This window comes from Acipenser ruthenus, chromosome 27, assembly GCF_902713425.1.
Source record: "Acipenser ruthenus chromosome 27, fAciRut3.2 maternal haplotype, whole genome shotgun sequence".
NCBI classification, from domain to species: Eukaryota; Metazoa; Chordata; class Actinopteri; order Acipenseriformes; family Acipenseridae; genus Acipenser; species Acipenser ruthenus.
In genome coordinates, this window is record NC_081215.1 from 19199574 (window position 1) to 19211371 (window position 11798).

The following is an 11798-nucleotide window of genomic DNA, read 5'->3' on the forward strand; positions in this document are numbered from 1 at the left end:
TCCTGGGATGCAGTGCCATTCGCTATTATTGACTTTTTGGGAAAGATGTATTTGATGTATTGAGTAATATTTCTTAGCAACACCCTGCTATGAGAAACTTGTTCCATGATTTTGTCTTATTTCTCGGTTGCTAGATTCATAGGATTAAAGAACAACTGGAAGGCGGTTCTAAAGACAGCTGGGAGTTCTACAGGATACAGGCAGAGTCCCTGAGTTCAAGTCCTTGTGGTTGTGTTTTTATAAACTGCATCACTAATATCATTATTTCTCCTGATATACAACATTATATTTTTTTAACATTTTGTATTTGTATCATCTTGTACAAAACAATCATTACATTTAGCATTTTACTTGCACAAAAAGAGTTGTAACTTGTCACACAGGCAACAGACTTTTGCTGGACTGTCATACCAAGCAGTTAAAGGGTCCATATGACTCTATTGATATTAATAATTACAGCTATCAGTTCTCATCTGTACTGCTTAATCATGCCTTTCTCCTACTGAGAGACAGACATATGCTTGAAGCATGTTAGAAACCATCAGAGACGTCACTGTAACGGCAGCTGTAACCAGGATACTAGCAAGCGGTTATCTGTCCAATTACAGCCTGGCATAGGCGAGCTACATAAGAGATTACACTCAATGGACCTTCATTCAATAACGAGTCAGGAAGAGCAGCAAGCAGAGGATATTAGTGAGCTCTTTAGCGTGACTGAAGTACAGAACAAGGAGAAAATACCTGTTTCATTGAAGGATATTGATCCAAAAGGTGAGTGAGCATCTCATTTTTTTTTTTTTTTTTTTTTTTTTTACACTGCAAAAAGAAGCAATAATAAAGTGTTTAATGTGCATACAAGTAACTTTGAAGTGTGGTCCGATGATATTTAATTTTTAAATATACATTAAGGAAACAGTAAATGTGTTTTAATCCTGGTTTCACAAACCCTGATCAGCTCTATTCTAGTCTGTCAAACCAGACCCATATGTTTTTTGTTGTTGTTTTTTTTCTTCTAATATTACTGGGTTGATATTAATGGCATGATTTTCAAATGGGGCAAAATGTTCTTAAAAGTTGATTTGGACCAGTGACAGTGGAATCTGCAAAGGAGTTGCATTTAAATGTTGGTGTTTTAGGGATACATTCTGCAGTATGAAATGGGTCCACTGGCTACACTACTTTACAGAGATGCTAAGGTCAGGGCATCTGTAGGAGTGAGAGCTGGAAAAAAATAGGAATGAGGTTTGGGAATACATTCATCTTCAATTCCTTGCGTTTTGAGTGAGACACCAAAAAAGTCCCTAAAGTGAGTGAGATTCTCTATTTATGGAATAAATATAAAAAATATAAAATGTATATGCTTGTAAAAACACGAACAAACATGATAAAAACGTAATGTTATTGAGGGTGTAAAGTAATATCAGATATTTTTTTTACACTTTCTGTAACCTTCCTAAAAACTATGTTGAAAGACTACATTTACCAGAATTCCGTTCACGTCGCATGATCAAATCGATGCAATTGGAATGTCCACGTGAGCTTCGTCCAGCTGAATGAAACAGTGAATGGCGTGAGGGTTTGTGTCTTTGTTTCATTTCTGTTTTTTTAAATGAATAGCTACTATGTTAATTAAGCTTTGCTTCATTAACAAATTAGGTAGAGAATTGCTCATGTACTGGTAATAATTTTAATTCCAGTATTCTAGTCGCTGGCTGCTTGTGGTATGTGCATTATTTTATGCATTCCATGGAACTGCTGTTAATAATACATACTTTTTGTAACTCTGAAAGGAATTGTTGCGTTGTGCATGCAATGTTAAGTGAATACGTTGGTAGCATGCATTTTTTAAACGAAAGCAGTGCTTGTTGCATTTGTGTCGTGCATGTTTGGAGTAGCTTTGCGTGGGCGTTGTATTAAAAATATCACGACCTATATTTTAACGAGTTTCAAGCTTGCAACTAATCTACATTTAGAGTTTAACTGAAAAATACATCTTGCACTTTTTTTTTTAAAAAAACTGCATTGCTAATCTAGTTAGGAAATAGTTCAGCATTACTATCATACGTTTTCTTAAAGTACTGTTAAACTGCGACGTCAACGCTGTATCAGGTAAATGAGCAGCAAGGCACAATTGAAATTCCAATGTATGTATATCTCGCCTTTTATGATTTTTTAAAAATCCTCTAAATGCTGTGTTGTTTATTATAATGTCTCTCTCTCTACTGCTGTCTTTATTGGCAGTATGTTTGAAGAACGCAGGCTCAATGCAACGATTGCAATTTGTTAGTGTTCCTACACAGGACAATGCCTTGCATTTAGAAGCAGTATTGCAGATTGCCGAGTAATTTGATGATCTGTTAGGTCATTTGTAATCGGAGTATTGGGGGTCCTGATCCTCCTCATTGTGGTGCCACGTTTGATTGTTTGTTGATGGGTCAGTTTTGCATTATAAATGTTGCTATGTTTTCCTTCCATGGTTTGGTAAAACACCCCCAGAAACTGCCTTCAAACAAAAACAAGCAACAGAGGCTTTGCCATTAAAAACCTATAAACTCTGCAATGATCGTTTCATATGTTATTATAATATAGTAGACTGATCTTGATGTGATATAGCCATCTGACATTTCTTTGTATCAGATGGGAATGATGTCACATTAACATTAGCTGTACTGCTCTAATACTTATATATTAAAAAAATAAATAAAAAGAGGGTTTTGTGTGAGATGCAAGCTGATTTTCAGGTAGTCCAGTAAGATCACTTGTGGAAAAGCAAGGGTGAGGTGGATGTCAGTACAGTATCTGTGATTTTCCTGGTTCTATATTTTTAATAAACACAATCCTAGTTTGTCTTACTCTCTGTAGGTATTGCATCAATGCTTTCTTACTCTCAGTAGGTATTGCTAACACTTCTCTTGCTCTCTGTTGGTATTGCATTAATACTTTTGTCTTTTTGTATTCTTTCCCAGGGGGGGCAGAAAATGGAATCCATAGAAAAATGGAACAAAGATTTCATTGCACTTAAACTGTTGGACAAAAAGTTACATTCAAAGAAAAATGGCACGACAGGTAATTCAGAAAACGAATGTGTGGTAAACATGAGTTACTTCACCACCGTATTTACTATACATATTCTGAAACATACTTCAGATGTGAGTTGGTAATTTTAAGGTGGTGCTGTAATATTATTGTAGATCAGCAGGTACTGTAGTAGGCAGGCAGTAATTACCTTTAGCTGTATTGTAGCGAGTCTGCCTTAAATCATCATGTTATTCTCTGTTAAACACCTGCCAAGTCACTGTAGATATATCAAAATGTTAGTCGTATCACAAGAGGCATTTTGATACATTTGATTCAGTTTTGCATATACATAATTATACATTTGCACATTTATCGTTACACATGTTCTAGCTTTCTTATACAGCAAACTTTCTGGGACATATCAAACAAAAACATTATATATATATATATATATATATATATATATATATATATATATATATATATATATAATATATATAAAGAATAGAAATATTGTTTCTTTTTTGCTCATACTAGAATGCTTTAACCAGATGAACCAATTTTTAACTGCAGGCTTGCTTTCTAAAACTAGTGCAAGGCAATTCATCACTAACCTCCAAAAATACGATTCCTTTATTTGTATAAGAATTGTTAATTAATTTGCCAACAAATGTTGGGTCCCTTCTATTGTGGATAATTTCACTAAGCTCAAATATTTCTCACAGTAGGCTCCTTTTAATTCAGCAAAAACAAATACAGAAGAGCAGCCACGCATAATAAAATGGATTGCAGTATGACACTTTGGTCTGTAATGTAACATTGATAAAACATATCTGGGTGTTTAATTTGTAAGAATGCAAAGTTGGAGTACTCCACTAATACGATTAGTGTGCTTTTCAGTTGTGTCTGACTGTGGTTGTTGGTTAAATCTTGTTTGTTGTCTTGCAGGCGTGATTTCGAAGCATCTTCATCAAACATTTAAGATCCACAATTATTTACAGTTGACCATTACCCGCTCAGAATGTGGCACAGGTATGTTGTACAGATAGTTTAAAACCAAAAGCTCATAATATAAACACATCAAAACTTTGATTGGACATTCTGTGTCAAATCAAGTGGTTCCTGGTGCTGACCCCAAATGTTCAGTCCCTTCAGTGAACTGTTGAGTCTGATTTCACAGTTTGTCGGCAGTGGTTTTAGTAAAGTACTGTAAGCTGTAAAACTGTTTCAGAATTAGTAAAGAAAACCTGCATTCAGGGTCCATCATTTTTATAGTGCCTTTATTGTGTCCTTACAATTTTTCTGGTTCTCTTATTCAAGGAAGAACATGCAGTAAAGAAACAGCAAAAGCTGCCCTTAAACACATCCTGTTCCTGGCTGCTTGTCCTTCCAGAAAGAATTCCAAACATCAGTACTGAAACTGCATTGTCACAGGCCACAAGAGATGTTTGACTTCTTTACAGGCCCTTCGTCATGGTGGCAATATATCTGCGCTAATTAGTTTCAGTGACGCATGCAAATATTGACATTGCTTTAATAAAATGTGCAGCATGTCTCGTTGGTACAATATCTCCCTAGTGTTAATATTTAGCCAGGTACTGCTGGGCAAATATAGGTTGTCCTTTTTGTGGATAGGTCAGTAAGCTTTTTGTTCATGCATTCGTATTCTTAGTTGAATGATAACATGCTACGTTTAAATCATGCATAGTATCGATGGTCTTCTGTAGCTATTAGGAAAAGGCATTTTAAAAAGCAATTATTAGTACGTTATTATACTGGCTTGTAGGGTTGGGACAATTTACGATAATTTGGTAATATCGTATCGAACAGAAGTCACAATTTAAAAAAATCGCATTATAAAAATAATTACCAAGTTATCGGAAATGTACGATATTGTATTCATCATGATCATTTTTAATGACCGCTGAATTTCTTATGCTATATTTTTGTTTAGTTATTCCACAAGTAATTCTCCTAGTATTCCATCTGTTCTAGTAATGTTTAATTAGTACGTCTTGCATTGTATTAGAGCAGCTTCCTCCCTAACGATGACCCAGTGCTTCTGAGGCTTTTGTGAGATTTCATTACAAAAAGCGAGTGAAAGCAACAGTGAGCACTCTTTCAAAAAATAAATGCTACAAGTTCAGTATCTTTAGGTATTTCTGGAGAAAATGGAGATACCCAGTGTGCAAAATATGCTACACTATGTTATCATACTATGTTAGAAAATAGCAGCAGGTAGGCTATGCGTTTTTCTTGCTATGTACATTTAAAATTGATTTATTTTTTCTTTATTGTGTGCAGTATATGTAAGGTACTGTATGGTATCATAGCTTGTAAATGCAGCAACATTAACCATGTTGTTGTTTTGTGTGCTGTTAAATAGTAAAAAGAAAGTGCTAAATTCCTTTAGTTTCAACTTAATAATAAAAGATTATTTTTCTGAATTCTGCAGTTGTGTATACAGAGAAGGCATGATTTATTTTGTGTGTTACTGTTATTTACATTAGCCTATAGGCTAAAGTTAAACAATGCACTGGGTATTCATTTGATTTTACTACCTCTATACTGTACAGTCATTCTTAATGTCATGTGTACAAAGAACACAACACAGAAATGGTATTTTAGTAAAAAGGGGAATGCATTTAAAATAAATTGAGCAGTATAAATGTGCATGTGTTTGTTTTTTTTTGTAACCGGACACTTAATTATCCCAGGTAACCTGTCCTCAGCAAAATGAATGCATGTAAAAAAGGACATGTAACAAAAAAATGAAGGCATTAATTGTATAGGTGCAATGTATGTTCTAATGTGATTGTGTGAAAAGGAAACAAGAGGTGCTCCTACAGGTGTAAGTACCAGGCTTAGGCCAATTAAGTGCTTCATAAGCAGAAGTGAATGTCTGTTAGTTTTTGTAACATTAAGATGTTTTCTATCGACCCACATCTTTCACTTTTGCATAGCAAATTGCATTAGTTCAACTGAAGTTGTGATTCATCAGCTCCCACATGCTTGGGTTTTCTATCAAAGAGCTGCTCTTTTGACCAGTTTTTCATTCTGAAGGTTACATGTTCTTAGTGTTGGTACATTTATCATGCAGGGCAATATTAAATCTTAATATCTAGTATACTGATAATGAGAATGAAAATTGTATTAAAATGGTCTGGTTGTGATTGTATTAAAACATGACACCGGCAAGAGCAATGAGACCAGCAAGATATAGGCTACACGTTAAACGCTATACCAATCATTGTAATAGTGACTTCTTAGATAGGAGGCTCACTTGACTTTCCAACGTATCTGTTTGTTTTTTTGTTTTTTTTTGTATAAATTTAGTCGTTGCCAATTATTTTTATTATTTTCTCCCAATTTGGAATGGCCAATTATTTTATTATGCTCAGCTCACCGCTACCACCCCTGCGCTGACTCGGGAGGGCGAAGATGAACACACACTGTCCTCCGAAGCGTGTGCCGTCAGTCGACCGCTTTTTTTCACACTGCAGACTCACCATGCAGCCACCCAAGAGCTACAGCGTCGGAGGACAACGCAGCTCTTGAGCAGCTTACAGGCAAGCCCGCAGGCGCCCGGCCAAACTACAGGGGTCGCTGGTGCGCGGTGAGCTGAGGACACCCTGGCCGACCTAGCCCTCCCCCTGGGATCTCCCGTCCTCGGTCAGCAAAGGAATAGCCTGGACTCGAACTGGCGACGTCCAGACTATAGGGCGCACCCTGCACTCTAGGTGAGTGCTTTTACTGGATGCGCCACTTGGGAGCCCCCCCACGTATTTGTTTTTTGAGGAAACTTGCATTCAAATAATGTGAATGCTCACCGTAACCTAGTTTCTCACAGTATGTGGTTGCCTAAGCTATTATAGACTATATCTTGGGAACCTATTGGTTTGATTAAACTGGGCATGGATATTTTAAGATGCTGTGGATGTAGGTAATTGGGATCTGAATTTTTCATAATAAAGAACGTGTTTTTTATATCCATAGTGGGTGATATGTATGCTACTGACATACATGGTATTTATAGATATTTCTCTTTGTCAGGTTCCTGTCCAAACCTAATTATGAGTAGAAACGAGCAGCCCGAACAGAAGCCGGTGATCATGGCCTTAACTCCCCAGCTCCCTGTGCGAACCCACCGCCCTCTCTGCCTGTCCGTCTCTTCTGACAGCAATGGAAGGTTTAGAGCTCTCGAATCACAAGACTGGAAGAACAACCTCAAAGCTCAGGTACACTTCACACATTGTCAGCGAGGAAACCTTTACAATGTGCCAGTTAGTATTCAGAACTCTTGAATGTTACACTTCTACAGCACATGCTGGTTTCCAGTTAAATAAAATGTATGTTAAAGGTTGCTTGTAGATGGTCAGAAAATATCCAAAAGGTTTTGATTGCTACATTCAAAAAGGTTTTTGCTTCTATAAATCCACTAGTCTCAAGTAATTGTTAAATCAATATAATGACAGTATTTTCATATGTAGAATTGTAATATAGTAGAACTTATTGGTTAAAGTCGTCTGATTGTAACTGATCTATATGCTAACAGATTTAAGACTTTCTGTGTTGAAGCCATATCTGTTTGTATAAGGTAAATAGAGTGAGTGAAGTTATTGACACATTGCCATCCTTTTTCTTATTCTGTACTAACAGTTTAAGTGGCTATTTATCAGTAACAGAAAGTGATAGCTTGAAGATACCAGTGTGCATGCAGCCTGTAATACATACAAAGTAGAGTAACCCTGGCCTCCTCTTTTTGTAGATGGAGCAAGCACACAGTGCTGGGGCGGCTAGCAGCACCGGGTCTCTAGAAAGAGCATCTCTTTTCTGTGCCTCTGGATCAAACACATCGAGCTCCAGTTTATCCAGTCCCGTTGAGCCTCTAACCAAGAGCAAGTCCTCCAGCCGCTTCTCCTTGTTCTCACCTCCCTGGAACAGCAGCTCTGAATCTGACTCCAACCCCCCGTCCCGGTCGGGCTCCAAGAAACTCCGCAATTACAACAAGAGAGGGGGGAACAAAGCAGAGGACGCCCTGGACTCGAAGCAGAGCATCCCGGAGCATTTCCAATTCTCAGAGCCGGTCATCGCGAAAGTGACAGACTACATCTACGTGGGGAATCTCAACGCTGCCTACAGCGGGCGGATCCTCTGCAGGAACAGCATCGACAGTGTTATCGACATGAGCAGCTTCGCCAGCGAACACAAGGTGGGCCTCATCCCCTGTACCTGCTCCCGGGGCACCAAGCACAGCTGGTCCCGCCTCAAGGTTGACATCAGATGCCTTTCTGACGAGGAGAGCGTGGCCCTGAAGCAGCGCAGCTTCGAGGACATCAATGAGTGTATCGATGCTTCCACAGAGAAGCGAAAGCGTGTTTTGATCCACTGCAGGGATGGGTATTCGTTGGCTCCCACTTGCATTATCCAGTATTTGATGGTAAAGCAGAACATGAGGCTGATTGCTGCCTATGAGTTTGTAAGAGCCAAGTACCCAGTTAACATTCAGGAGTGTCATCAGAATCTGCTGGTGAATTTGGAGAAATCGCTGAGACCTGGTGGGAACGTGGATCCAGAGTGCTTCAAACAGGCCATATCCCGCAAGATGGCGTGGACCTAACCTTACTTTGTTCTGTGGTTATAGGGACTAAGAAATTGAGTTCTCATTTCAGCAAAAGGAACTGCAGGGTAATTAAGCTATAAATGGCTATAAACTGGCCAAAGCAATTGATGGGCTCCTGTCTTGCAGGACCCCTTTTGTAGTTTTTATGGAACCTGGTTTTTATTGTAATTTGGACTGGAGACACTAATAATGGACACAGAGTACAGGGACAGTTTTACTTTTGGAACTGTCCAATTTTTACTGTATTATCAGATATATGACTGGGGGGAGGAGCAGACTGCTGAATTTATTAGCTCTAGGGCGGAATAATAGCCCATCAGCATGATTTAGTTAGATTATTATTATTATTATTATTATTATTATTATTATTATTATTATTTATTTTTTTTATCTAGGGGAATTCTGCTGTTTTTAAAGCTCAGGTAACAAGGATGAATCCACTGCCTGTCGCTTTAGGGAGATAGAGGCAAACAATCACACAGCCAGGGCAGCAGTGCTTGAGCAAAGCTTAAAATAGTAAGGAAATACTTTTAAGGAATACACCAAAATGCATTTGGTGCAAAGGCATTGACAGTTCACACCAGATTAGGAGCTACTGTGAAACAAGTGGCAACTTGTACATAGGCAGACATTTTTATTGCACGTGCGCCAAGGAGTCCTCCAAATGAAAGGTGTATTTATGTACACCCTCAATGAGGGTTCAATTGGTGGACACTGCAAAATTGTTTTTATACACAGTTAACAATATCCTCTGCACTTTTATTGGCTAGACACACTACATGATTCCACCCTGGTCCAGATTTTGTATCTGTTCTGAGTATCCTTTGTTCCTTGCACTTGATTGTCCTGACCCACTGAAGTAATGTTCGGAGCCTCAAAATACATCGGAGGTCATGAATATTGCATTGAACTAATACCAGCATTACTTTCTAAGATGCATTTACGAAATAGTGAAAGTAACTATTTCCATACAATTTTTTCCTGATGACAGAGCCCAAGTGCTTGGAGATATTGGCTTGAAACTTGTTACACAGCAGAATTTGGTGGTTCTCTCTCTGTCAGTTTGAAATACGGGTATCATGCAGTACATTTAAATGATCAGTATGTCCTGCTTCTAGTCACACCCCTTTGGAGTGCCTGATCGGTGGTCTGCTGTGTATCTTGAGCTGAAGAACATCATTCTTTTACATGGAAGAAACCTATGAAGAGGACGTCCAATGCAGAAATAGACCCGTTTTTTTTTTTTTTATAGTGCCTTTTTTGTATCTGTTTTGTGCGTTTGTGTCGATACACACGCTGCTGGTAATATTTTGTGGAATATCCTGGGTCTCTTCCCATTGTGACTTGTGAAAACTGAGTATACTTTTAACCGGTTAATAAATAAAAAATAAAGTCTTGGTGTTGTAACTGCTGTATAATACAATGGCCTGTGCTGTGGCAGTATTTCGTTTTTAATGCAAAATGTGGTGACCAATGAATGATATTGCTCTAATACCATCAAAATAAAAATATGTAATTATATATCTATATCTCCTGTACTTATTGCTGCAATAGCGGTTTGCACCTTTTGGATAGGGGACGGGGGCATAGTTGGTATTTTATGACAATGTACAGAATATTTTTTGTTGGACAGTTTCAGTCATCCTATGCTAGTTATACGTACCTTTGCACTTTTTTTTTTTGTACGTCTGTTTTTGGTATTCAAATTTGGAGACTGAAATGAAGTTTACAGATTCTATTATGCATTTTCTTGTAGTTCATGCCATGTGTATTGTACATAATGTGATTAAATGTACAGTGTTGAAACAGTGCCAATCGAATACTGTGTCTTCATTGTCTGTGGTTTGTAGTATTATTATTATTATTATTATTATTATTATTATTATTATTATTATGTCTTTGACTTTACTAGAAATGGGTTTGGTTCTAACACAGCTCAGCTTTTTTCCAAACTGCAAGATAAAATAAAAACACACAAAGTATTAACTTATAACTGATAAGCTGTCATTTTCCTTGGCTATGCAGTCATGTGTTGCACCCCCAGAGCCAGACTGCTCAATTGATATGGATCTCTAGAGTGGCAGTCTAGCAATGGAGATGTGGTATATTAATATAAATATGCACAGTGTATAACTTGATGTTTAGAATCGTTCTTAAATTTTAAACCTTTGTCTAAGATATGCATGCCAAATATAGATGTAGGCTGCTGTGTTTATATAGTAAGATGTGGATCGTGAAAGGCTATTTATTCAGATACATATAAAGTAACAGCAGCCTAATAGAGAGCTTCTCATGATGATTGGTTACACAAATTCTTGGTATGGTTAAACATTTAGGAAATTAAATATAATCCAACATCCCAGCCTTGTTAGCCCCTAAAGTTCATTGGTTTGTTCTATACTGTACTTGTGTCTAAAACCATAGGCTCAATAGAAAACTTGCTTTAAAGCATATTAGAATGTCAACTGCGAAGTCACGGTCACTTTCCATCTTCTGTTAATGAAGGACTTGGTTGGAACTTCTGAGTTTAGTGCTTCTACAAAGTGAGTGACAATTGCACACTGATTACAGTAATGCACGTTTTTCTAAATGCTAATGACTGGCCTCCCAATAGATCAGACCACTGCACTGAAACACTATATATATATATATTGATTGCTATTACCTGTTGTATTAATTACTCGCCTCCTCTATTATTTATTACTTCTACATGCTCTCAAACTGTCAACCCATATGGTTGACAGTTTGAGAGCATGCTCAAACTAGAAGAGCCTCTTGAAATGTCTACTTTCATTTGAATAACCACTGAGTGCTGGTTATCTGAGCTGGACATGTGAGGGTCTATCCGATTGACAGCTGCTTGCTGCCATGTGGTACTTGAACTAAAGCACACCACTACAGTACTGCTGTAGAAAGTTACAAATTTGATTCCAGCTCACTTATTGCATAAAAAGACCTTTTTTTAAATCTTACGTGTTTTTTTAATTTGATTAAATTTAAGATACCATTTTACCGGAACGTATAGTGTTCACCTGTTTAACATAGTCTTAACAACTGTTTATAAATGTAAGTGTAAAAACTTTTTTTTTTTTTTTAACTTGCTTCTTTAGGCATAATCTTGGATAGAGCGTACAGTGATGTTCAGTAGTATTTATCA

At 37.4% G+C, this 11798-nt stretch overlaps 1 protein-coding gene across 4 annotated transcripts; it reads left to right on the forward strand.

Moving 5' to 3' along the window:
- Positions 1-653: 653 nt before the first annotated feature.
- LOC117432177 (dual specificity protein phosphatase 10) lies at positions 654-10456 on the forward strand. Of its 4 annotated transcripts, none has more exons than XM_059001848.1 (5): positions 654-771; positions 2967-3066; positions 3967-4050; positions 7072-7256; positions 7787-10456. In XM_059001848.1, the coding sequence occupies exons 2-5, from the start codon at positions 2979-2981 to the stop codon at positions 8636-8638; spliced, it is 1209 nt and encodes a 402-aa protein (XP_058857831.1). In that variant the 5' UTR covers positions 654-771; positions 2967-2978; the 3' UTR covers positions 8639-10456. The 4 variants fall into 4 exon arrangements, with proteins under 4 accessions (XP_058857831.1, XP_058857827.1, XP_058857830.1 ...); XM_059001844.1 differs by lacking the exon at positions 654-771 and adding an exon at positions 1502-1576; XM_059001847.1 differs by lacking the exon at positions 654-771 and adding an exon at positions 1521-1573 and having other exon boundaries at positions 2965-3066.
- Positions 10457-11798: the final 1342 nt, after the last annotated feature.

Bases quoted from the DNA above. Each gene is read 5' to 3' on its own strand.
- LOC117432177 (XM_059001848.1), top strand. From the start codon at position 2,979: ATGGAATCCATAGAAAAATGGAACAAAGATTTCATTGCACTTAAACTG. The intron at 4,051-7,071 runs GTATGTTGTACA...TCTCTTTGTCAG, and splicing joins CCGCTCAGAATGTGGCACAG to GTTCCTGTCCAAACCTAATT. The intron at 7,257-7,786 runs GTACACTTCACA...CTCTTTTTGTAG, and splicing joins AGAACAACCTCAAAGCTCAG to ATGGAGCAAGCACACAGTGC.